This window comes from Xenopus laevis, chromosome 2L (genome assembly GCF_017654675.1).
Source record: "Xenopus laevis strain J_2021 chromosome 2L, Xenopus_laevis_v10.1, whole genome shotgun sequence".
Lineage (NCBI taxonomy): Eukaryota > Metazoa > Chordata > Amphibia > Anura > Pipidae > Xenopus > Xenopus laevis.
Genome location: NC_054373.1, coordinates 2,947,870 through 2,975,464, shown reverse-complemented (window position 1 = coordinate 2,975,464; position 27,595 = coordinate 2,947,870). Strand labels below are relative to the sequence as shown.

General features: G+C 43.4%; 2 protein-coding genes across 4 annotated transcripts; one reads left to right on the top strand and one right to left on the bottom strand.

Moving 5' to 3' along the window:
• Positions 1-2,284: 2,284 nt before the first annotated feature.
• On the bottom strand, positions 2,285-23,664 carry ndc80.L (NDC80 kinetochore complex component L homeolog). 2 transcript variants are annotated; one of them, XM_018245384.2, is made up of 17 exons: positions 23,550-23,664; positions 20,657-20,750; positions 18,365-18,451; positions 17,922-18,045; positions 14,191-14,363; positions 13,923-14,025; positions 12,574-12,660; positions 11,593-11,686; positions 6,009-6,115; positions 5,597-5,741; positions 5,107-5,312; positions 4,725-4,877; positions 4,540-4,629; positions 4,315-4,407; positions 4,086-4,216; positions 2,900-3,002; positions 2,285-2,716 (listed from the first exon to the last, which is right to left on the bottom strand). In XM_018245384.2, the coding sequence occupies exons 2-17, from the start codon at positions 20,743-20,745 to the stop codon at positions 2,579-2,581; spliced, it is 1,923 nt and encodes a 640-aa protein (XP_018100873.1). In that variant the 5' UTR covers positions 20,746-20,750; positions 23,550-23,664; the 3' UTR covers positions 2,285-2,578.
• A 181-nt stretch (positions 23,665-23,845) lies between these two features.
• On the top strand, positions 23,846-27,251 carry LOC443712 (uncharacterized). Of its 2 annotated transcripts, none has more exon segments than NM_001091837.1 (4): positions 23,846-23,918; positions 24,098-24,176; positions 25,464-25,561; positions 26,601-27,251. In NM_001091837.1, coding segments are annotated over 4 exon segments (375 nt in total). In that variant the 5' UTR covers positions 23,846-23,891; the 3' UTR covers positions 26,772-27,251.
• Positions 27,252-27,595: the final 344 nt, after the last annotated feature.

Below are 27,595 nucleotides of genomic sequence, written 5' to 3'. Positions count from 1 at the left end.
CAGATTGTTCTTGGACAAACTATAGAAGTAATTCATTACTTGTCCTTTTTATGGTTTCTGTTCTGGCGGATTTCTAATAACAGGTATGGGATCTGTTATCCGGAAACCTGGTCAACCAATTTTTTAAACTGATTTCCTTTTTCTGTGTAATAATAAAACAGTCGCTTGTACTTGATCCCAACTAAGATATAATTAATCCTTATTGGAGGCAAAACCAGCCTATTGGCTTTATTTCATGTTTATATGATTTTCTATTAGACTTAAGGTATGAAGATCCAAATTACTGATCCATTATCTGGAAAACCCAAAGCCCAAAACATTCTGGATAGCAGGTCCCATACGTTTATTATCCTTTTTATTAGGAATTACACAGAAATGTGTTGATTGGATCTTATTTTATCAGTAGAGGGGGTGCCCTTCTCTACTTTACCATTTTACTTATAGTCCTGTATTATAAACACAACCACTCTGCTACACAGTTATATTATATATATATATATATGTGTGTGTCCTTAAAGGGGAAGTAAAGTGTAAAATAGAATAAGGCTAGAAATGTTGTATTTTGTATACTAAACATAAACTTACTGCACCACAAGTCTAATCAAACAAATGATTTATGCTTTCAAAGTTGGCCACAGGGGGTCACCATCTTGTAACTTTGTTATACATCTTTGCAAGACCAAGACTGTGCACATGCTCAGTGTGGTCTGGGCTGCTTAGGGATCGTCATAAATGATCAAAACAGCACAAGTCAAATAATATCTGCCAGAAGCCGATACAACAAGACTGATTAATAATCAGAATATACAGACTGCACTGGCTCCTGTGTTGTCATGTAATCTAATGTGGATTTTATAGTTTTTGTATTGTTTAATACAAACTTTCTCCAACTCTGCAGAACCAGTGGCTGCAGCAAAATAATCCTCCAAATAGAATCCCAGTTTATCTGTTTAAATCTGGCTCCATGATCTTTGTCCCTGCAGCTGGAGTTGGAAACAGTAAGGGCAGAGACACAAGTTGCTATTTCAGGAGATTAGTCGCCCATCGACAAATTGCTTCTCCCTGAACTGCCTTCCCGCCGGCTAGAATGTAAATCGCCGGCGGGGTGGCACTCAGAAAGTTTCATTTTCCAAAGTCGCCCGAAGTTGCCTCACAAAGAAACTTTGGTCATCTTTGGAAAGCCGAAGCGTTCCGAAGGCAGTTCAGGGAGATTAGTCGCCCGAAGAAGAAGCAATTTGGCGCTGGGACACTAATCTCCTGAAATAGCAGCTTGAGTTCTGCATGGCTGGTAAGTAAGGCGGGGGCTCCCCCTGCTGTTCATAAGTATGATTGTTTCCCTGCAGAGCAGTTAGGGACCGTCTGACAATTCCTATCCACAGCAGTAAATGAAGGGAGAATTTCACTGCATACAGTCAGGTTTTTTATAAAAACGCTACACATTTTATAATTAAAGTATATTGGAGATAGGTTTCTTTTTCATTAAAGAAAGTAAAAATGGGATTTTATTTGTTTGCCTTTACCTGGCCTTTAAACAGCTGTAACGTAAAGAATCCCAGAACTAACCCCAAGGACCTGGTCTCGGCTCACTCTTCTGTCTATAAGGGGGTGGGCATTCAGCTTTAGGGCAGAATTGTGCACACAACTCTGAATGCATGAAAGCAAGGGTGGTGCCGCTGAATAGCTGCAGGTGGGCACTTTCAAGGAATAAATAGTTTGTGGGGGGGTATTTCACAGGTAAGGGGGTGTTTGGACTAAAAAACTGAGTGTGTGCGATTAGAGCGAATCCCCAAACGTTCCAGTAAAATTGCCCTTGTTTTGGGGTGTTTGAAGGCTGTGTCTCTAGGTGCGCCCGTACATGCAAGGTATTGTTTTACTCACGAGTACTTGTTTGTTCATATTTGGGTTCATTGGAACATTTTTATTGGAGTATTTTTGTCAAATTCACTTCTGCCTTTGTGACTATGGAGTTTCAGAAAAAAAATAAAAATATTGTTGCATCTCAGGGTGAACTGTAAGACGGCAGCTCCATTTACAGCACAAACTACAACACAACTAAAAACGTAGAGGTATGCACTTTCCAAAAACACCTACTTATGGGGGTATTTCACTTCCCAGTTAACCTATAAATGCCCTGATCTGGTGCGCTCCAATGTAAAATTGTACAAAATGGCGTTTTAGTGTTGGGGCGCGTTGTGGACAAGAAAAGTGGGGTACTAAATACATATCTGGGATCATTGGATTCAGCAGAAATCAGAGTTTTTACAAACGGTAAAATGTCAGTAAATCCAGTTTAAAAAAAAATATATTTTATTTCACTTTTATTTTTACATATCTCACTAAATTTTTGTTATCTCCAGGGTTAGAGAATTTTTATTTATATTATCAAAACAACTGAAAAACATGTACAAAAATAGAACAAATGTGAGGGAGGAGTTCTGCAGAAGGAAACACTACAGACATAACTTGTTCTAGATACAAATATACATAGAGAACACACAGGACACACCCGTGCCATATAATGATGCCAATACTAGAATATGTGACCCATATAATCCTGCACATCATTATTGGGGGAGCGTCACTCTTGTAAGGAGTCCAGCAATTTGGCCTTCTCCTTGTATTTCTCCAGCAGCTCCTGCAGATCCAGCAGCAGATCCTCCTTCATGAACTCCTCGTACTCCCGCTCCACCTTCAGATGCTTCTCCTCCAGGTGTTTCTGATACAGACGAAAGGGCAAGTAAATAGCACATCATACATGAATAGGAAGGGACAGCATTTAATCTGTACAATAAGGCAGGAAGTTGGGACTAATACATTAAACAGAGTTTGTGTATGGCAACCCCTCCACCCATTAACCTTTCTTACCCATCTCTTTACATACCACAAACTAACCACTTACCTCTATCACTGCAATGTGGTTGGCCACAGAATGCACCACGCGGGCCAGCTTGTTCTCGACTTGTCTCGTCTCTTCTTCAGTCTGATGTTCTACCAACTGCAGACTGACAAACAGTAGGAGGCGCTGTTACTCATGGTGTAGCTACAAGTATGGGATCCTTTATGCCATGTCCCTGGGATCAGTACGATTTTAATCATAATTCATAATCTACTACACTCTTTAAAACATGGCCCACCCACCTACCTCTCCAAAATGTTACTTACGTTAGACATTTTTCTGATGCACTTTCTATAGAGATCGCTAGAATCTCAGCTGCCATAAAGCAGGGCAGGACTGCTGCTTACAATGGGGATCAGATAGGATCTGTGCAGCCACTGGGACAGAATGTTCTGTTATACAGATAGCTAGAATCTCAGCTGCCATAAAGCAGGACAGGACTGCTGCTTACAATGGGGATCAGATAGGATCTGTGCAGCCACTGGGACAGAATGTTCTGTTATACAGATAGCTAGAATCTCAGCTGCCATAAAGCAGGACAGGACTGCTGCTTACAATGGGGATCAGATAGGATCTGTGCAGCCACTGGGACAGAATGTTCTGTTATACAGATAGCTAGAATCTCAGCTGCCATAAAGCAGGACAGGACTGCTGCTTACAATGGGGATCAGATATGATCTGTGCAGCCACTGGGACAGAATGTTCTGTTATACAGATAGCTAGAATCTCAGCTGCCATAAAGCAGGACAGGACTGCTGCTTACAATGGGGTTCAGATAGGATCTGTGCAGCCACTGGGACAGAATGTTCTGTTATACAGATAGCTAGAATCTCAGCTGCCATAAAGCAGGACAGGACTGCTGCTTACAATGGGGATCAGATAGGATCTGTGCAGCCACTGGGACAGAATGTTCTGTTATACAGATAGCTAGAATCTCAGCTGCCATAAAGCAGGACAGGACTGCTGCTTACAATGGGGATCAGATAGGATCTGTGCAGCCACTGGGACAGAATGTTCTGTTATACAGATAGCTAGAATCTCAGCTGCCATAAAGCAGGACAGGACTGCTGCTTACAATGGGGATCATATAGGATCTGTGCAGCCACTGGGACAGAATGTTCTGTTATACAGATAGCTAGAATCTCAGCTGCCACTGGGACAGAATGTCAGATTATCAGGGATCACTTACTCCTGCTGCTCTTTCTGAAGGTCCTTCGTGGCTTCATCCAGGCTTTTGTTGACTCCAGACTCAAGCAGCTGCCTGTGTTTCTCCAGCGACTCAATCTCAGAGATCCATCTTTTCTCATCCATCTCGGATTCCTGATGGAGGCCCATGAAACAGACAAGAGTGGGTTAAGTGTGCAGAGCAAGGTTTGTCATGTCTAATCTGCAAGAGGCACATGAACTGCAGAACTCACCTCCACTTTCTGCTGATAAAGCTCCTCCAACTTCTGAGCTTCATCTTTATAAACCTTCACTTCATTCTTTTTCTCACTGACCAGGGTGTTCAGCTAAAGCAGAAAATCACACGAGAAGACAAACACTAGACTAATAATCAGAAGGCAAAGTAAAAAATGGCATGAGCCAAAGAAACCAAACAGAAGGTCATTTTGCAGGTACCCCCTGGTGTGGTCATTCCTAACCTGCTCTACCATGTCCTCAACCCCCATCTTCTTATTGGTTGCGCTGGCAATTTGGCCCTCCCACTGCGACAGGGTTTCCACAAGCGGCACCTTGACAAACAGAAACGAAGAGGAGAAATTAGCGCTGCACATTGGACTACCAAGTCCTTCCTATTGGGGCAAACCGTTCCAGTCCCGTTTCTCACATTGATCTTGTTCCGGTAGTGCATTAAGCTGCTCTGATCACCGTCCAGGTTGCACTGGATCTGAAAGTCGTAGCCATTGGCATTCTCAGCTGTAGGAGGGATCAATCGCACTTTCCTGCCAATCTTGTGAAATTCTGACAGTTGTGTTTCCACCTGGAGAGATAATTAATAGTCCCATATTATAGCCAAGCTGCGCCAACAATAACCCAGCACCCGAAACGACAGCTCCCAATAGCCTCAGCATTAGGGTCTGTCACACAGGGTGGGGAAGATCTGCCAGAGCAACCAATCAGATTGTTGCTAATGCCTTAAGGATGGCAAGGGTCACTTTAGCCACGATTTAGCCAATAACTGCTCAGTGCCAGTCCCTAATCCCCCATACCGACTCTTTCGTCTTGGCGTATTTCAGTTCCTCGCTCCACAGCTGCTGTTTGTCCTCATCCAGGTCCTTGGTCAGTTTGGTAATCGTTTGCTGCAGTTCATTTTCCTCGTATTTTATCCTCTCTATATCAGCCACCGAGTACTTCTGGTTGTCCAAGATGTTCTTCAGGCGCAGGTTCTCCTGTTGCATGGCTCTGCTCTCAAGTTCTAGGAGTGGATGAAGGAGAAAACAGAAGTAGTAAAATCTATTTAATGACATTTTGGCAAATTATGAATTTAGAGAGAGCGAGAGACACTAAAGATGCATGGAGCAATATGATTGGGCAGACCGACTGGGCTGCAAAGCCCCTCCAGATGGCAGCACTACTCCTCCCCCAAACAGCTACCAAAAATGATGGACATGGGGGACATTTTGGAGCTCTTATTTTATTGGTGTTAATGTGCACTAGCAACATCAAGCCCCACCCCCTGGTGATAACACAATCGCTCACCTGACGCTTCCAACTCCTCGCTAACACTACTCACTCGCTGGTCCCACAGGGTGGAATGGGATTCGATCTCAGTCAGGTAGTTCTGATATTTCTGGATATCGCCTTGCAAGGAAGCCTTTAGCTTTCTCATGGAGGCCAGACGGTCCTGTGAGCAGATTAATGTTACACGAATGTTAAATTGAGCTGTGTAAAGTCTTTCCCAGTCTGGTAACCCATAGCAACCAATCAGAATTGATCTTCATTTATTGTAAGTGCATTGAGTTTATTCTAATGGCTCTAAGCTAGTAGACTCTAAAGTCTGATTGGTTGCCATCTCATGAATACTGGGAGTTGTATTTAGGGCCACACTAAGGCTCCGCGCTGTTTGCAGAACATAAAACGTGTTGCACATATTTATATTACAGATACGGACAGGCTCATTCTCTTTTTCCTTTTCCAATCTCTCAACTTCTTCCATCAGTCTCCTGGATTCCTGTTGCAGGGCTTCCAGGTTGGATTCATCCACGTGATACGCTTCCTCTGTGGGGAGAGGTTCAGGCAATAGTGGGTTAAGCACAATTACCAGGGGTGAGCGTCGCCATGTTTGGTCTTTCCATAATCTCATCTACTGTGACTATATGTTAAAGGGATACTGTCATGGGAAAAGTTTTTTTTTTGCTCCAGCAGAATATACTATATATATATATATATATTTATTTATTTTTAAAATTTCTATTTTAAAAAACAACAAACAATAGACACGGAAGAGAAAAAGGTGTACACTGTACCTTCATGTCAAATAGCATAGGAATACAAACATGCAATATAGTATGAGAATGACCTACTATCGGATCTGCATATTCCCAACATGCAAGGTACTGAATATTGACATCACGTTACTGAAAGTTAATTAATTAGGTGGTTAATTAGTGGCCTCAATTGCATTACTATCTAGCCAAGGGGACCATATCTTGACGAATTTCGATGGACAACCCCTTCCTTCGTAAGTAAGTCTAATTGCAGGAAGGATTTTCTTAATCAAGTTGACCCATCGGGCAATTGCAGGTGCCGTGCCTCCCATCCAGTGCATAGCCATCAGCTTTTTGGCATAGAACAACAGTACTCTGGCTAGAGATCTGGATTTGGTCATTGGGAATCGGCTATCAGCCCCAAAAGGCACATTTCTGGAGTACACAAGTTCAGAAAATCCAGAGTATTTTCAAGGTATTGAGTTATGTTTCTCCAGTAGCACTGTATAGGAGGGCATTCCCAATCCAGGTGAAGGAAAGAGCCGTTTGGTGATAGATACCTGGGACAGTCAGCCATTGGTCTGCCTCCCATCTTTTGAAGTTTTAATGGAGTGATATAAATCTGATGGACAAATTTAAATTGAATAATTTTATCTCTATTAGAGATGAGATCACTGTATAGTGTAACGGTGAGTTCCTCCCAGTCCTCATCAGCAAGTGCTGGAAGTATTTGCTGCCATTTGGATTTTGCTCTAGCAAAGAGTGGAGGAGTAGAGTCAAGGAGAGCTCAATAGAGGCAAGATGTTAGCTCTATGGTTTGGGGATGTCGGAGGATAAGTTCTATTGAAGGGGTTTTCTACTCAACACTGAGAGAGCCAAATTGAGCCTGAAAGGCATGTTGTAGTTGTAAATACCGAAACAGTTGTACTGGATGATCTCCGACTTTGGCTCGTAGTTGCGAATGAGTAGGGAAGGAATCGTCTACTTGAAGGTGTCCCAGCAGTTTGATTCTCGTTAATGGGCAGTAATGAAAGTCCTGAAGCCCCTTGAGATGCTGTAGGCAGGAGTTTTTTCAAAGTGGCAAAAAAGGAGACAATATAGGTTGAATATGTCCCAAAATTTAGTTATTTAGGTCAGTTGTTAGGGTAACTCTAAGATATTTGAATCTGTTGACCCACTCCAGCCTTTGTGTAGTTGTTGGCCGATTGGGAACGAAGCCATGATTTTGTATCATCATCATTTATTTATATAGCGCTGTCAAGATACGCAGTGCTTTACTGCAGTTATAGCAAACAGGGAATAAATGGTGGCTAACAGACAAGGATTACAGAGTACAATAGGGTTTACAAACTAAAAGGTTAGGGTACAATTGAGACATTAGGATTATATAAACACATTGTCATTTTTGATACAGCAATGATTAATTAAGGTACAACGAATAGGCCTCTTTAAACAGATGGGTCTTTAAGGAGCGCTTGAAAGTTTGGAAGGAAGGAGAAAGTCTGACAGCTTGTGGCAGAGAGTTCCAGAGAAAAGCAGAAGCCCGAGAGAAGTCTTGTAGACGAGAATGGGCAGAAGTGACCAGAGGAGAAGTGAGGCGAAGATCAGAAGCAGAGCGTAGGTTTCGTGAAGGAGTGTATTTGGAGATTAGAGATGAAATATAGGGAGGGGTTTCATTATTAAGGGCCTTGAATGTGAGTGTAAGTAATTTGAATTTGATTCTAGAAGAGATTGGGAGCCAGTGAAGGGACATACATATGGGAGCAGCTGATGTTGAGCGGTGAGATAGATGAATGAGTCTAGCGGCCGCGTTTAGAACAGATTGGAGTTGTGAAAGGTGACTTGTTGGAATACCTGTGAGGAGTAAGTTGCAGTAATCAAGGCGGGAGATGATGAGAGACTGAATCAGTGTTTTAGTTGATTCTGAACTGAGATATGGTCGTATTCGAGCAATGTTGCGCAGTTGAATACGGCAAGATTTTGCAAGTGTTTGAATGTGTGGTGAAAAAGACAGATGAGAGTCTAAGATGACTCCTAGGCAGCGTGCCTGTGTGGTGGAATGAAAGGTGGTGTTGTTTACGGTGAGTGATATCTGAGGGACAGGGGAAGATCTTGGAGGAAATATAATGAGTTCTGTTTTAGAAAGGTTCAGTTTCAGGTGGCGCTGTGACATCCAGGAGGAGACAGCAGAGAGACAGTCTGTGACTTGGGAAAGGACAGAATTAGAAAGATCAGGAGTAGACAAGTAGAGTTGGGTGTCATCAGCATAAAGGTGATACTGAAGTCCAAATGACTGAATGAGTTTTCCTAGTGAAGTTGTATAGAGCGAGAACAGCAGGGGGCCAAGAACAGAGCCTTGAGGAACTCCAACAGAGAGTGGGAAAGTAGTAGAAGTAGAGTCAGAGAAGGAAACTTTAAAGGAACGGTCAGACAGATAAGATGTAAACCATGAAAGAGCAGTGTCCCGAATGCCAGATGAGTGTAGAATGTCAAGGAGGAGTGTGTGGTCAACTGTGTCAAAGGCTGCAGAGAGATCTAGAAGGATTAGAATGGAATAATGACCTTTAGACTTTGCCAATAGAAGATCATTGGTTACTTTGGTGAGGGCAGTTTCAGTCGAGTGTGATGGGCGGAAGCCAGATTGCAAGGGGTCGAGGAGGGAGTTGTGAGTGAGATGCTGGATCAGGCGTTTATAAACAAGCCTTTCTAGTAATTTGGAGGCGAATGGAAGAAGGGAGACCGGTCGATAGTTAGTGGGAGAGCTGGGATCAAGGGAAGGTTTTTTGAGGATAGGAGTGATTAGTGCTTGTTTGTATAATGATGGAAAGGTACCAGTAGAGAGTGAAAGATTGAATAGGTGGGTAAGTGCAGGAGAGAGTGTATCAGAGATTGGGTGGAGAAGGCGAGAGGGTATGGGGTCAAGGGAGCAGGTGGTGGGTTTTGAGCTGGCTAGAAGTTTGCTGACTTCATCTAGAGTTGCAGGGGTGAAGGAGTGCAAAGTAGATGTGAGTGGACTGCACGTTGGTCTGAGATTGTTGTATGACATGTTCCAGTATTGCTAATAAGAAGGGTGGGGGGCAGTATATATTGGTTAGTATTAACGGTTCAGGGAGACTCCCCTGGCATGTGTTGAGAAGAGTGCATGGTAAGCGTGCGCCACCCTCTGTCGCTTGAGAGAAGTTTTTGTTCGATCTCCCTCGCAGTTTAGCCGGAAACATCATGGCATAGGGAAGGTTATGCTGCCTCAGGCGCTTTTTAGCTTCCAAGAACTTCAGACGTTGCTTACGAACTTCCACTGAAAAATCAGGATAAATGGAGACTTTGGCGTTGTCATGGATGATTTCTTGTTTTTCCGGGCTTCTGTCAGGATCGTATCACGTTCTCTGTAGTTCAGAAGTCTTGCAATGAAGGGTCTAGGAGGAGCTCCAGGAGGAGGACAACGAGCAGGGATCCTATGGGCACGTTCCACAATGAAAGTTGGCGAGAAAGCATCGCCGCCCAATTGTTCCCGTAGCCATCTCTCCAGGAATATTTCAGGTGTACTGCCTTCTGTCCTTTCTGGCAAGCCCAACAACCTAATAATATTCCTGCGCAGTCTATTTTCCATGTCATCTGCTTTGGCCTCCAGAGCGCGTACTTTCTGCGCCATTTCAGCAATGTTATTTGCTCTCTGCTTCAACTGTGCGCGCTCTTATCTTTTGCACATCATGTTTGATGAGGGCAAAGTCAGATTTCAGATCATCAATTTTAGCAATAGTAACTGCGTGGTGGTTACAGATCAGTGTCATTACCTCCATCAATGGTGGCTGGGGTGCTGCCTGTTCAGCCATATCTGCATCTGGGACACTGGCTGGGGAGAGTTGTATGGAAAAGCTGGAGACGAGCAGTTGCTGCCACTTCCCTGTGATTCAACAGGAGGGTCGCTGACATACCTGCCAAGTTTATGTGCTGCCAGGGCTCCTATGCTCTTCCTCTTATCTGTCTGGTCCATAGAGCTGTGGGGTCTGTGGGACGCACCGCTCCTTTGTGAAGAGCCGCCATCTTGGATTTCCGATGTTGCGGCTGCAGCACCACTGCGGGCGCCTGGGCCCCGGTTTCTCCTCATCTCGCTGTCTACCAGTGTGCCTGGATGGTACAGGGGGTAAATGCGCAACTTTGCGGTGGTTTCCAAGCCACACTGTCAGGGTAAGGTACTGGATTTTGTAGAACAGGAACGGAGCTACACTATCACACGTCTGTCCTGGTTAGTCCGTAGTCACACCCCTCCTCTTAAACTTATATTTAATTTTGAAATCCGACATGGGGCCAGACATATTGTCAGTTTCCCATCTAGCCCCAGTCATGTGACTTGTGCTCTGATAAACTTCAGTCACTTTACTGCAAGTTGCAGTAATATCACCCCCTCCCTCAGCCGAACAACAGAACAATGATAGCAGCTCCCTAACACAAGATAGCAGCTCCCTGGTAGATCTAAGAACACCACTCAATAGTAAAATCCAGGTCCCACTGAGACACATTCAGTTACATTGAGTAGGAGAAACAACTGCCTGCCAGAAAGCAGTTCCATCCTAAAGTGCTGGCTCTTTCTGAAAGCACATGACCAGGCAAAATGACCTGAGATGCACCTACACATCAATATTACAACTACAAAAAAAAAACCCCACCCACTTGTTGGTTCAGGAATGGAATTTTATATTGTATTAGTGAATTATTTGCAGTGTAAACAGTGTCATTTAGAAATAAAAACCATGACAGAATCCCTTTAATGAATGAATTTTCACTGTTTATTTCATGGTTTGACTTATTTAGCTTTGTATTCAGCAGCTCTCCAGTTTGCGGCTTCACCAATCCGGTTGCTAGGGTCCAAATTACCCTAGCAACCATGCACTGATTTGAATAAAGACTGGAATATGAATAGGAGAGGCCTGAATAGAAAGAGGAGGAATACAAAGTAGCAACAACAATAAATGTGCAGAGCATTTGTTTAGATGGGGTCAGTGACCCACATTTGAAAGCTGGAAAAAGAAGAAGGCGGCAAATAATTAAAAGCCCTATAAAAAAAGAAAATTAATAATGAAGGCCAGTTGCAAAGTTACTTAGAATTTGCCATTTTTTCTTTTAATTTGTGATTTTTTATTGGTTTTGCATATTGACAAGGTAACAGGTCAGACATTGTTCAAAGTTTCAGAAATGGCCATTCAATAATATACTAAAAGTTAACCTACAGGTGAACCACCCCTTTAAAAAGATAATTTCCCTGTTACTTACTGAGCTTGGTGCACACGTCTGTGTCATACTCTTCAAATGTGTCGCATCCTTCCATGAACTGATCATAGCAACGCGCGGTGTAGTCAAGGAACAGCTGCAAACGGGAATGAGCGATTGAGAACTGGACCCACAGGGATAAACCAAAGATTAACTTTCTGCTGCTGCCACGATGGATCTCTCTAATAAACAGTAAGTGTGAGATACGGCAAATAACATGTACAGGGGGTTAGTGCTCTATACTGTGAATGGTCAGTCTTTGCCTCTTTAGAACTCCCAGGGTGTCACTAATCGGATCGAGAAGGTTCTGCCATAATTGCAAGAAAGGGATAATTACTTGTTTATAGACTGTCTTTAAAGGAGACATTCTTTGTAAAAAAACAAGAATGAGCAGTGCATTAAACTCTTAAATATAGAAGGAATGTGCTTTAAAATGTTGTGTTTCTGGTTACTTTGAAAAGGTCTGCAAAAACCCTACTAGTCCCACCCATGTGTTCCACTTGCTGCTGCCTCCTTTCCCAGGCTGTGCAGGGGAGTCGGCGACTCTCAGCTCACTGCACTGTAGGACAGAAACCAATCAGCAGCAGGCAGGACCTGATAGGGGACTGAAGCCTCTCTGTGCTTGTGTGAATTCAGGGCTGTGATTGGCTGTCCCCTTCCTACTGTGCTTCTGGCAGGGACCCAACCCTCAGGGACCAGAGAACATCTAATAAAGGGACTATTTTTAAAGACAATATTAATTTACAGCCAAAAGTAAAACCAGCACCATATAGTATACATCATTGCCTACAAAATTAGTTTTTTTTGTTTTTTTTTTATCTTATAGGTCTCCTATATAGAGAGGGTGCTGCCAGTACAACTATCCTGAACACACCACTGACTACAAATCAGGGAAGCCGGATGGTTGGGCTCTGTTCCTGTTAATGAGGAGGCAGGAGACCTGCGCTGGTTCCACAAACGCCTGGAAGAGGGAATAAAACCCACCTGGTTGAAGTCAATTCCATTCTCGCTTTGTTCCCCCGTCTGAGGCTCATCAAACACTGGATTCTCACTCCTCAACACACTGAACAGCTATGATTGGACAAAGACACCCTGGTAAGTACCAATGAGAGGACAGAAATTGCCCTGGGTTAGGTAGTAAAATGCAATACAAGGAAAAAAGGTCCTGAAGTCTATAGAGGAGGAGAGAAGGTTTCATTGTTACAAGATACAGCTCCTACTTAAAGAGCTAGACCCTAAAAATGAATGTGGCTAAAAATGTCCTATTTTATAGAGTGAACTTATTGCACGAGGCTAAAGTTTGAGCTTGTCAATAGCAGCAATGATCCAGGACTTCAAACTTGTCACAGGGGGTCACCATCTTGGAAAGTGTCTGTGACACTCACATGCTCAGTGGGCTCTGATTGGCTGTTGAGAAGCTAAGCTTAGGGCTCGTCGCTAATTATCCAGCAGAAAATGAGCTTCCCTGGCTGTAATATAAGCTGATGCTACAGGTTTGCTGATTATTCAATTCTGATGCTAATTGCACTGGTTTCTGTGCTGCCATGTAGTAATTATGTGTATTAATTACTAATCAGCCTTATATTGTGACATTTCTATTCTATGTGTACTGTTTATTCTGAGTGGCTCCCTAAGTTCAGTAAGTGACAGCAGCACAGAGCATGTGAATCAGTGAATCAGCAGAAAAGAAGATGGGGAGCTACTGGGGCATCTTTGGAGAGACAGATCTTTACAGCGCCTAGGCCACGCGGTCCGACCAGGCGGCCGCGTGGTCCTAGTGCCCGCCTACACTTCCCCTTCCCAGCGCACCGGCGAAAAAATGCCTGTGCAGCTGGTGTAATTGAATGGGGACGCACACGTCCCCATAATGCGGCTGGGCGGCATGCTGCCCCTATTTTTTGCCGCCCTAGGCCCGGGCCTATGTGGCCTTGCCACAAATCCGGGCCTGGATCTTTACTGCAAAAGGGCTGTGGTTGCCTTGGGCTGGTACAGAAGCACAAAACATCATGTACAACATTTCTACCTACTTCTTTAGCTAGGCTTTAGTTCTCCTTTAATGGCTGATAAATTGACCACTGTCTGTGCCATTGTGCCCATAGTTACTGCATTATTATACTATAAGCTTTATCACTGTGCTGCAAAATATGTTGGCATTCTAAAAATACATGTTAATAATGACATTTGCTTGAATATAGAAGAGGGGCACATTAAGCTATAATCCAATGGCAGGGAAAGTTCCTGTGAAGCTAAAGGGCAACATATGCTTGATCTGAGCCTCCATGGCCAACTGAATAAGAGATCACTTGCGCTAATGCAGGAGTTAAACCGAATACCTTGACACAGTCTATTAACCAGACAAGAGCTGAAACAATCTGCGGCCACGTGTGGGGTGCGCCAACTGTGTACATGGAGCTTTTCGACAAAACAAAGGGGTACCTGGGTGAGGGAAGAGAGTTATCGCTTGAGCAACGAAGAGCTAAAATCTCTGTACAATATGAATTTTCTGACCAATAAACTGGCACTAATAATAATCAGCAGAAATCAAAACACTAATCATTATGGAACCCAATAGAATTATTTAGTGGCTCAACCGGTACCTACCCGAGTTCCTTAAAAATCCTGGGAATCTCCTCTTCAAACTTGGACTCCGGGTTCTCATAATTGGGGCATATAAATGAGTAGATGAAGGCAAAGATCTTGAGGAAGTCCTTGGTGGAGGGGCCCTGCAGGGACTTGACTGGGAGAGCCTGGGAGTAGCCATTCGCATTCAGGAACTGAAAGGACAAAAAAAGATTTCTGAACAAATTCTATATTTGGAAGAGTTCTGTGTGAGAATATTATAATGACAGGTTAAAGCATAGGATCAGCCTGAAGCTTCCGTCTTTAGGGGGGCCATTCTCATTTTTCTGGTAGGTGTATCTGCTCCCTTGCTGATTTCTTGCTTGCTACATATAACTAATGGGTGGTTGATATTCTATGCTATTTTTTTAATTGTATAAATTATGCCATGTGTTGTAAGGCGTTGTCCGTGTAAAATGTTTTTTGAACAAAAAGTAAAAATTATTTTTTCAAAACCACCCTCTCGTTAAATTGTTTTTGATTTTGAGTGTGCAAACAGGTAGATTAATTAATAATAAAACAGTCGCTTGTACTTGATCCCAACGAAGATATAATTAATCCTTATTGGAAGCAAAACCAGCCTATTGGCTTTATTTAATGTTTAAAGGGGATTTCTAAAATAGAATAAGGCTAGAAATGGTGTATTTTGTATACTAAACATAAACTTACTGCACCACAAGCCTAATCAAACAAATAATTTATGCTTTCAAAGTTGGCCACAGGGGGTCACCATCTTGTAACTTTGTTATACATCTTTGCAAGACCAAGACTGTGCACATGCTCAGTGTGGTCTGGGCTGCTTAGGGATCGTTATAAATGATCAAAACAGCACAAGTCAAATAATATCTGCCAGAAGCCGATACAGCAAGACTGATTAATAATCAGAATATATCAGTGTCTCTCCGCCCTCCGGCACTGACAAAAGGTATCCAGAGTCGCTGCTGTATTGATTTGATGGCTTTTATTAACCAACACTTTGTGACATTAACAGTGGGCGAGATTAATAGAACTAACGCGTTTCGTGCATTCCAAACTGGCACTTCTTCACAGTCGCCGACTGTTCTACAGGAAAACAAACAAAGCTGCTTGAGTTCTGCATGGCTGGGAAGTAAGGTGAGGGCTCCCCCTGCTGTACATAAGTATGATTGTTTCCCTGCAGCGCAGTTAGGGACCGTCTGACAATTCCTATCCACAGCAGTAAATGAAGGGACAATTTCACTGCATACAGTCAGGTTTCTAATAAAAACAGTACACATTTTTTAACTAAAGTATATTGGAGATAGGTTTCTTTTCATTCAAGAAAGTAAACATGGGATTGTATTTTTTTTTTGCCTTTACATGCCCTTTAAATGATTTTCTAGTACATTTAAGGTATGAAGATCCAAATTACAGAAAGACCTGTTATCTGGTCCAGAGTATCCTGGATAACTGGTCCCATACCTGTACACATATATGACTAGTAATAGCTTCCATGCAACCTTAAAGGGGTTGTTCAAATTCAAACAACTAGTAGATTTCAGACAGATCACCAGAAATAACTAATTTTGACAATCACTTTCTATTTTCTACGTGTGATGTTTTTCTAATATTGAAGTGGAAAGTGTCATTTTTCACCTTCCAAAGCAGCTCTGGGAAGGAGGGGGGTCGCTGACCCTGTAAACTGTACTAAATTGATACATTTAGTTGATACATTTCTTATCTTTGTCCCTGCTGAGCAGAATCCCTGAGTTTCATTACAGGCAGCTGTTAGACTTGATACAATAGTTACTGATACTCCAGAGATGCTGCTGAGAAATGGATCAACTAAATCAGGGCTGTCCAACTGGCGACCCCCCTTCTGTGACCCTCCACATGCCGTGTCTGATTACCATATGTAAGATTTAAAAGGTATCACTACAGAGATTAACTGACCCCTGCATTGTTTAAACCTCAAATTCTGACTCTTATCCCCCTGTATTGTTCACACTCGTGACACCTCTATTATTTATAACCTAAACCCTATACTGTGCTGAAACTGCCACATTGTTCACACACATACAAACTGCTGAAGGGGCCCCAGCACTGTGTTACTGTATGTAGTACATATTAGACTGAGAGCTTTCCCTGTCTCCTGCTCTGTTCTGCCTTCCCTCCTTGTGTGTGTCATTCTCTGCTTACTCTGTGCTGCTTGTGTGTGTCATTCTCTGCTTACTCTGTGCTGCTTGTGTGTGCCATTCTCTGCTTACTCAGTGCTGCTTGTGTGTGCCATTCTCTGCTTGCCCAGTGCTGCTTGTGTGTGCCATTCTATGCTTGCTCTGTGCTGCTTGTGTGTGCCATTCCCTGCTTGCCCAGTGCTGCTTGTGTGTGCCATTCTCTGCTTACTCTGTGCTGCTTGTGTGTGCCATTCTCTGCTTGCCCAGTGCTGCTTGTGTGTGCCATTCTCTGCTTGCCCAGTGCTGCTTGTGTGTGCCATTCTATGCTTGCTCTGTGCTGCTTGTGTGTGCCATTCTCTGCTTTCCCAGTGCTGCTTGTGTGTGCCATTCTCTGCTTGCCCAGTGCTGCTTGTGTGTGCCATTCTATGCTTGCTCTGTGCTGCTTGTGTGTGCCATTCTCTGCTTGCCCAGTGCTGCTTGTGTGTGCCATTCTCTGCTTACTCTGTGCTGCTTGTGTGTGCCATTCTCTGCTTGCCCAGTGCTGCTTGTGTGTGCCATTCTATGCTTACTCTGTGCTACTTGTGTGTGCCATTCTCTGCTTACTCTGTGCTGCTTGTGTATGCCATTCTCTGCTTGCCCAGTGCTGCTTGTGTGTGCCATTCTCTGCTTGCCCAGTGCTGCTTGTGTGTGCCATTCTCTGCTTGCCCAGTGCTGCTTGTGTGCCATTCTCTGCTTACTCAGTGCTGCTTGTGTGTGCCATTCTCTGCTTGCCCAGTGCTGCTTGTGTGTGCCATTCTCTGCTTGCCCAGTGCTGCATGTGTGTGCCATTCTCTGCTTGCCCTACGCTACCTGTGGGATGTAAGCCTGTTAGGGGTTTGTTAGCATTTGGAAACTGTTGTTAAGGGCCCCTAAAGTGTTTAATCATGTGTTGGGGGGTTGCTGTATTATCCACAGGGGAGGATGAGGCATATGGATTTAAGGGGATGTTTTTAACATGACTTCAATGTCTCACATATGAGTGATGAGGGATTTCCCTGCAGTGAGCACCAACCATTTGGTTTTTTGGTGTGTTACCATCGTTAATGTGGATATGATCTTAGAAGTTCTTGTGGTAACATGGGTGTGGTTTTACAGTGGGTGTGGCTTAAAAGGGGAGTGGCCAACACTGACTTCCATTATCGGCCCTCCTCATAGGCCAGTAACATTTTGACCCTCGGTACCACAGAAGTTGGACAGCACTGAACTAAATGTGTTCAGAGTCTGCACCTGAATTACTGAGCTGTCAGACTCAAACACCAGAGACACCAACATTCAACTTTACACTTAGATTTTGGAAAAACACTAAAAAAATTAATAATGGAAAGTAATTGAAAAAAGTTTGGTTCTTGGGAACAATCTGGAAAAAAAAAAAAGTGTTTGGAAGGCGAACAACCCATTTAAAGGCCCCTCCCACAGCACAAGCAGATTACCAGTCCTTTCATAGTTGGATAGAAGCCCCTCCCACAGTGCAAGCATTTATTATAAGGACTGCACGGGGGATATGGAAAGCAGAATAAGTCAGAGCAGAGTCTCAGTACTGACCTCACAGAGCTGCCGTATACACTGCTGTATAAATGCCTTGTCATGGAGAGGCCTGGGGTCCTTGATTTTCTCAGCACCCCCGAAGGCTCCGTATTGACTTGTCCGGGTTGTACCATTACTCGCTCTGTGGGGGAGAAAGCAAACATCATTGATCTGTGTGCCACAACAATGCTGTAACCAGACAAACTGGCATCTGGGTGCTATGGTGACTGACCCTGACAACCAGGCAGTCTCTTGAATAACAGACTAGACAAACAAGAGGGTCCACCCAGACAGTATCACTGCCTTAAAAAAAAAAAAAAAAGTGACCAACTGCAAACTGACAACCAAGTATCATCTGCCATCTCACTAGGTCACATTAAACAGAGTCTCAAATTAGACACTAAAGAGTCCTGAGCACAGCAGCCTGGAGAGCACATGGTTAAAGTAATGAGGGCACTCACCTCTTCCCAAAGAAGCTGGTCTTCCTCTCAGATGTGCCGGAGTGGGGCTTGCTCATGCTCAGCTTCCCGAAGCCCTGTCTGTCTTTGCTAGGAACAAGGCACAGGGTTGCACTGAATTAGACATTGGGGTAACAAGGGAACTGGAGGGGGGGCAGTAGGTGAGTTGTTAGAACAAATAGAGGGAACCCCAGATATGCTGAACAGACCCATGGCAGACCCCAAAGCAGGGCGTTCCAATCACCAACACATGCTGCAATCACATTCCAGAGAAATATAATGGAATTGGAGCAGCTCGTTGGAACAGTGTATGGAGAGCACACAGACTGGCACAGTGATAATGCCACAGGTACAGAGGGCACACAGACTGGCACAGTGATAATGCCACTGGTACACAGGGCACACAGACTGGCACATTGATAATGCCACAGGTACAGAGGGCACACAGAATGGCACAGTGATAATGCCACAGGTACAGAGAGCACACAGACTGGCACAATGATAATGCCACTGGTACACAGGGCACACAGACTGGCACAATGATAATGCCACAGGTACAGAGGCCACACAGACTGGCACAGTGATAATGCCACAGGTACAGAGGGCACACAGAAAGGCACAGTGATAATGCCACAGGTACACAGGGCACACAGACTGGGACAGTGATAATGCCACTGGTACACAGGGCACACAGACTGGCACAATGATAATGCCACAGGTACAGAGGCCACACAGACTGGCACAGTGATAATGCCACAGGTACAGAGGGCACACAGAAAGGCACAGTGATAATGCCACAGGTACACAGGGCACACAGACTGGGACAGTGATAATGCCACAGGTACAGAGGGCACACAGAAAGGCACAGTGATAATGCCACAGGTACACAGGGCACACAGACTGGGACAGTGATAATGCCACAGGTACACAGGGCACACAGACTGGCACATTGATAATGCCACAGGTACACAGGGCACACAGACTGGCACAGTGATAATGCCACAGGTACACAGGGCACACAGACTGGCACAGTGATAATGCCACAGGTACACAGGGCACACAGACTGACACAGTGATAATGCCACAGGTACACAGGGCACACAGACTGGCACAGTGATAATGCCACAGGTACACAGGGCACACAGACTGGGACAGTGATAATGCCACAGGTACAGAGGGCACACAGAAAGGCACAGTGATAATGCCACAGGTACACAGGGCACACAGACTGGGACAGTGATAATGCCACAGGTACACAGGGCACACAGACTGGCACATTGATAATGCCACAGGTACACAGGGCACACAGACTGGCACAGTGATAATGCCACAGGTACACAGGGCACACAGACTGGCACAGTGATAATGCCACAGGTACACAGGGCACACAGACTGACACAGTGATAATGCCACAGGTACACAGGGCACACAGACTGGCACAGTGATAATGCCACTGGTACAGAGGGCACACAGACTGGCACAGTGATAATGCCACAGGTACAGAGAGCACACAGACTGGCACAATGATAATGCCACTGGTACACAGGGCACACAGACTGGCACATTGATAATGCCACAGGTACAGAGAGCACACAGACTGGCACAGTGATAATGCCACAGGTACAGAGAGCACACAGACTGGCACAATGATAATGCCACTGGTACACAGGGCACACAGACTGGCACAGTGATAATGCCACTGGTACAGAGGGCACACAGACTGGCACATTGATAATGCCACAGGTACAGGGGGCACACAGACTGGCACAGTGATAATGCCACTGGTACAGAGGGCACACAGACTGGCACAGTGATAATGCCACAGGTACAGAGGGCACACAGACTGGCACAGTCATAATGCCACAGGTACAGAGGGCACACAGACTGGCACATTGATAATGCCACAGGTACAGGGGGCACACAGACTGGCACAGTGATAATGCCACAGGTACAGAGAGCACACAGATTTGCACAATGATAATGCCACTGGTACAGAGGGCACACAGACTGGCACAGTGATAATGCCACAGGTACAGAGGGCACACAGACTGGCACAATGATAATGCCACTGGTACAGAGGGCAAACAGACTGGCACAGTGATAATGCCACAGGTACAGAGGGCACACAGACTGGCACAGTGATAATGCCACAGGTACAGAGGGCACACTGCTATGGTGCCGCCTTGTGCAACTGTCATTGGAATCCCTGTCTGTCATTCTATTCATTGATTTATTCACAGTTCCCATAACCCTCTGAGGCAGAAGCAGACACTATAATGGCCAATGAGAATTTACCTCTGTGGAGTGGTGAGACCCATGCGGTTGGCATCTTGTACCCGTAGGGGCAGAAGCGACTGCCTGTTGGTGACTGAGCTCCTCCTCATGTTTCCTACTGGGAACCAAACAAAGTGTTACTGGGCAGAGACTGAACCCAACCTTATCCTGCGCCCCATCATTACCTCGGGATCTTATGATATATTGTTTCTAGTACCCTAACCTTTACTTTGCAACCTCTAATTTGTAGGCCCCTCTAATTCTATTGTATCTGTAACCCTTGTTTGTTATCCACCATTTATTCCCTGTTTGTTATAACCAAGGTAAAGCACTGTGTAACCTGTCGGCCCTATATAAATAAATGATGATGGGCTGCTGGTCTGTCTGGGATTCAGTTAGAGCAGGAGGGAGGGCTGGGCTTAGAGTTGCCTCCTGGCCGGTATTTTACCAGCCTCGCAAGTAAAAATGATGGCTGATCCCAATGTTATTAATAGGGAATAAAGATAAATATATAGGAAGGTCAGTGATCCCAATGTTATTAATAGGGAATAAAGATAAATATATAGGAAGGTCAGTGATCCCAATGTTATTAATAGGGAATAAAGATAAATATATAGGAAGGTCAGTGATCCCAATGTTATTAATAGGGAATAAAGATAAATATATAGGAAGGTCAGTGATCCCAATGTTATTAATAGGGAATAAAGATAAATATATAGGAATGTCAGTGATCCCAATGTTATTAATAGGGAATAAAGATAAATCTATAGGAAGGTCAGTGATCCCAATGTTATTAATAGGGAATAAAGATAAATATATAGGAAGGCCAGTGATCCCAATGTTATTAATAGGGAATAAAGATAAATCTATAGGAAGGTCAGTGATCCCAATGTTATTAATAGGGAATAAAGATAAATATATAGGAAGGTCAGTGATCCCAATGTTATTAATAGGGAATAAAGATAAATATATAGGAAGGTCAGTGATCCCAATGTTATTAATAGGGAATAAAGATAAATATATAGGAAGGCCAGTGATCCCAATGTTATTAATAGGGAATAAAGATAAATCTATAGGAAGGTCAGTGATCCCAATGTTATTAATAGGGAATAAAGATAAATATATAGGAAGGTCAGTGATCCCAATGTTATTAATAGGGAATAAAGATAAATATATAGGAAGGTCAGTGATCCCAATGTTATTAATAGGGAATAAAGATAAATATATAGGAAGGTCAGTGATCCCAATGTTATTAATAGGGAATAAAGATAAATATATAGGAAGGTCAGTGATCCCAATGTTATTAATAGGGAATAAAGATAAATATATAGGAAGGTCAGTGATCCCAATGTTCTTAATAGGGAATAAAGATAAATCTATAGGAAGGCCAGTGATCCCAATGTTATTAATAGGGAATAAAGATAAATATATAGGAAGGCCAGTGATCCCAATGTTATTAATAGGGAATAAAGATAAATATATAGGAAGGTCAGTGATCCCAATGTTATTAATAGGGAATAAAGATAAATATATAGGAAGGTCAGTGATCCCAATGTTATTAATAGGGAATAAAGATAAATCTATAGGAAGGTCAGTGATCCCAACGTTATTAATAGGGAATAAAGATAAATCTATAGGAAGGTCAGTGATCCCAATGTTATTAATAGGGAATAAAGATAAATCTATAGGAAGGCCAGTGATCCCAACGTTATTAATAGGGAATAAAGATAAATATATAGGAAGGTCAGTGATCCCAATGTTATTAATAGGGAATAAAAATAAATATATAGGAAGGTCAGTGATCCCAATGTTATTAATAGGGAATAAAGATAAATATATAGGAAGGTCAGTGATCCCAATGTTATTAATAGGGAATAAAGATAAATATATAGGAAGGTCAGTGATCCCAATGTTATTAATAGGGAATAAAGATAAATATATAGGAAGGCCAGTGATCCCAATGTTATTAATAGGGAATAAAGATAAATATATAGGAAGGTCAGTGATCCCAATGTTATTAATAGGGAATAAAGATAAATATATAGGAAGGTCAGTGATCCCAATGTTATTAATAGGGAATAAAGATAAATATATAGGAAGGTCAGTGATCCCAATGTTATTAATAGGGAATAAAGATAAATATATAGGAAGGCCAGTGATCCCAATGTTATTAATAGGGAATAAAGATAAATATATAGGAAGGTCAGTGATCCCAATGTTATTAATAGGGAATAAAGATAAATATATAGGAATGTCAGTGATCCCAATGTTATTAATAGGGAATAAAGATAAATCTATAGGAAGGCCAGTAATCCCAATGTTATTAATAGGGAATAAAGATAAATATATAGGAAGGCCAGTGATCCCAATGTTATTAATAGGGAATAAAGAGAAATATATAGGAAGGTCAGTGATCCCAATGTTATTAATAGGGAATAAAGATAAATATATAGGAAGGCCAGTGATCCCAATGTTATTAATAGGGAATAAAGTATAAAGTATTGTTCCCAGAAAAGGTGGAGACCATAGCTGGGCTGTGAGTAGAAACAAGTAGCCCCCCACATTGCCAGTCTGTGTCCCCTGCTCATATGAGATTATTATGAATATTGTCCCAGTCAGTTGTCTCATAGGGTTGGTGCTGCCATACAGAGCTGCAGGTGCCCATTCCTATGTACCATACAGGTGCCAGTGTAAAGCAGGAGGAGGGGACACATGGGGGACAATATGGCGAGTAACAAGGTTATCTGTAGGAATAAAGGGGTGTCTGGGCACAGTCTCTGGCTGGAGAGGGAAGGGTTACTTGTCACAGCTGAGAGCGAAATACACAGGGAACAAGTCGAGCTGTCACTACAACTCCCAGCATGCTTAGAGCAACACTTGGAGCCCGGTACCAGCCCAGTACATGAGCCATTACCGATTCCGCTGCTCCCCAATTCTCTCTTGTTTTCTTTGGCGATTGTAGAACTCAAATTTTCCGCACATCTAATGCACCAATCAGCGCGGCTTTAAAGGACGGCCGTAGTGACGTCATAAGTTTGCGACCAGAGTTGATGCCGGGAGCGCCCTCTGCATTAAGGAGTTGTGTGACGTATGCGAAGTTCGCGAGGCTGTAGCGGTGACTAGAGGCTGATTCCAGAGCTGAGCAGCATAGGGGCGTGGCATAGACGGCGACATATTGGTGCACCCGGAAGTGGCAGCGATTGGGTTTGGCGCCGGAAAGGGCCGAGTGGAAGCTTTAGTTCTGAGAGCAACAGACATGGCCGATGAGGATGAGGATCAAACGGTAGGTGGCGGGCGGCATCGGTGGACCTGTTTCATGCAGAGGCCCAGGGTACATTCGTAGGAATCCCCCCTCCTTGCCGGTGGTATAGTCCGAATACCCAGACTCCCGCGGTTTGATGACTGTACCAATGTGAAGTAGGACAGGGCAGCTGTTAATCTATTGCTCTTTGACTCCTGTAGTTTGAGGAAGAAACAGAAGAAGCCTCTGGCTCAGCTGAAGGAGGGCAGGGGAGGAGGAAGAGGCTCTTTTCCAAGGAGTGTACGTTTTTGTTTCAATCAAGTCTGTTATTATGTTATTCATTGTGCACTTCATTTGGGGTTGGGGGTGGGGCATCTGCCTTAAAGGAACAGGAACACTAAATAAATTATGTAAAAAAAAAATCCCTTCTAACCCCTCCAATAACATCTGGCCTTGAGAAAGTTAATAATCTTTAATGTTTTATGCATAAATAATGAACCAGCTCTTATGTGTGCACTCCTGTCTCCTGCTGGCTGACTTTCTTACAAAAGGGGCTGTTCACCTTTAAATTAACTGTTAGTATGATGTAGAGAGGGATATTCTGAGACAATTTGCAATTGGTTTTCATTTTTTATTACTTGTTGTTTTTGAGTTATTTAGCTTTTTATTCAGCAGCTCTCCAGTTTGTAATTTCAGAACTCTGGTTGCTAGGGTCCAAATTCCCCTAGCAACCATGCACTGATATGAATAAGAGACTGGACTATGAATAGGAGAGGCCTGAAAAGAAAGACGGGGAATAAAAATCCATTTGTAGATGAGGTCAGTGACAGAAAGCCCCAGCAAATACAATGTGCTATCACTTGCACCTTCACTGTTCACTATGAATAAAGAATGATATTCACACAAACGGAGAACAGAGAACACTGACAATCTTCTGTGAAGCTCGAGATGCTAAATTTCTGTTTTTTAACAAGAAAAGTCGGCCAGCAGGAGGGCTCACGGAAGAGCTGGTTCAGTGCATGTCACCCATCACCTTTTTAATGGGGTTGTTCACCTATAAGTTAACTAGTATTTTATGGAATGGCTAATCCTGAGAAACTTTTCAATTTGCTTTAATTTTTTTCTTTATGTAGTTTTTGAATTATTTGCCTTCTTCTGACTCTTTCCAGCTTTCAAATAGGGGTCACCGACCCCATCTAAAAACAAATGTTCTGTAAGGCTACAAATATATTGTTACTTATTGTAACTTTTATATTCCAGTCTTATTCATCGCGGTGCATGGTTGCTCGGGTCATTTGGACCCTGGCAACCAGACTTCTGAAATTGCAGATTGGAAAACCAGATGGCCAGATGTGTTACTGGTAGAAGGGAGATCTTCAACTCTAATAATTGTTGTGCACAATTCAGTTGTTCTGTTCCTGAGCAAAGTGGCAGTGTTTTTGTAGCTCCTCCATCGTGCAGTAGAGCGATACTCTCCTCTGAATAAAACTGACTTGCACAGGAAGATTCTGGGATATGTATGTCTGCTCTGCAGCTTCTGCATTGCTTCTATTCGCCCTTACGACTGCCGTGTCTCCTTTCCTACAGTGCGCTGTATGATGTACGGATTTGGGGATGACCAGAACCCATATACAGAGTCTGTGGATATCCTGGAAGATCTGGTGATAGAATTCATTACTGAGATTGTGAGTAAACAAAACATGTATCCCACTATGTGGCACCTGCACCCTGTAGCATAAACACTGCAAATTATAGTGAATATAAAAAGAAGTAAAATTGCCTCTGCCACATTAAATGGCAGGCTTTAGAGAATAAGAGGCAAAACCTGCTGCATGGGGTATTTGCATGTAAAACATAGGAAATACTCATTGCAGTTAACTCTTTGAGGACACAGGGCCTCTGGAGTAGCAGCACCCCCACCACCAGGAGGCAAGATAGCAGGATAGTGCAGTGATGTATTTTTCATTTCTAAATTACACTTGTTTACACTGCAAATAATTCACCATATAAAATTGAATTCCTGAACCAGCAAGTGTATTTAATTGTAATATTGGTGTGTAGGTGCATCTCGGGTCCTTTTGTGCTTTCAGAAAGAACCAGCACTTTAGGATGGAACTGCTTTCTGGCACGCTGTTGTTTCTCCTACTCAATGTAACTGAATGTGTCTCAGAGGGACCTGGATTTTACTATTTACTATTACTATTGAGTGTTGTTCTTAGATCTACCAGGCAGTAGTTATCATGTGTTAGGGAGCTGCTATCTGGTTACCTTCCCATTGTTCTGTTGTTAGGCTGCTGGGGGGAAAGTGTAGGGGTGATATCACTCCAACTTGCAGTAAAGAGTGACTGAAGTTTATCAGAGCACAAATCACATGACTGGGGGCACCTGGGAAACTGACAATATGTCTAGCCCCATGACACATTTCAACCTTAAATACTAAAAAATCAGTTTGCTATTTTGAAAAACTGATTTCAGTGCAGAATTCTGCTGGAGCAGCACTATTAACTGATGCATTTTGAAAAAAACAAACGTTTTTTCCCATGACAGTATCCCTTTAAGGCTCCTCATTGAAGCAGGCCAGAGTGACTGAGTGAGGTCCAGTAACTGGATTCCCTTTGGTCATTGGTAAAGGCACATGTGGTAAGGTTACAGTTCAGTCACATGTGGTGGGTTTTTTTTGTGTTTGCTGCAGCAGATTCACAAACTGTTATTCCTTTTTCTTAGACCCACAAGGCAATGTCCATTGGGCGCCAGGGGCGTGTGCAGGTGGAGGACATTGTTTTTCTGATCAGGAAGGATCCGCGCAAATTTGCCAGAGTCAAAGATCTGCTGACTATGAACGAGGAGCTGAAACGGGCAAGGAAAGCCTTCGATGAGGCCAACTATGGCTCCTGAAAGCCTGGATCAGTTACTGTCTGCACCATTGTACCTTTGTTTATCCAAACTGATTCCTACTGATAAAATGTATCCACCATTTTGTCATTGTCTGTTTTTGGCTACACCTGAGAATGTTCTGATTGGGGACTGGGCCTGTGAGACCTTCGGACATATGTTCTGATATCCTGATTGGCTCAGGGATTAGCTGTGGCCTCCATCACTAACCGCCAATTGTGTGCTGTTGTCTTCAGTTCCTGCCCTCTCACATTACCAGCCACTGTCTGTCTAGTTCCTGAGTTTCCTTGGAACATTTCATCATTGCAGGAAAGTTCTCTGTGATAAAATCTCAAGAAACTGAAACCTGTCGTGTCGCAGAGAACACTCTGTTACCTTTTTACAGTTACTGGATTTTAGGACGTTGACAAAAAGTGCAGTTTTTGTGTGTAATTTTTGTGTTGGGATGCTAAAGCACTGTAAATAAAACTCATTTTATATTGATTCCATTTATGTTCCCCTTTATCAGTACAGGGCACCTTATTTGGTTTTAGTTTGTTACTTCACTGACTGTGATGGGTAAATGAAGGGGGATGTGCCATCTGGAGCTCCGCCTCACTCCATCCTCCAGCACTCTTACTCCCCAGGACCCTCGGCAACCCTTGTTGGCTACTAGCAAACTGACACTGGGTGGGATAAAACTGGTTGGGCCCCAAAGATGAGACAATTTATCAATAGCGCGTTTCTGTTAGTTGGGGCTTTGATCCAAGTATATGAGAAGGAAGAGGAACTCCAGCAGTATTACTGCAAACAACTTTTTATTCCAGGCAGTGGTAAACACAACATGT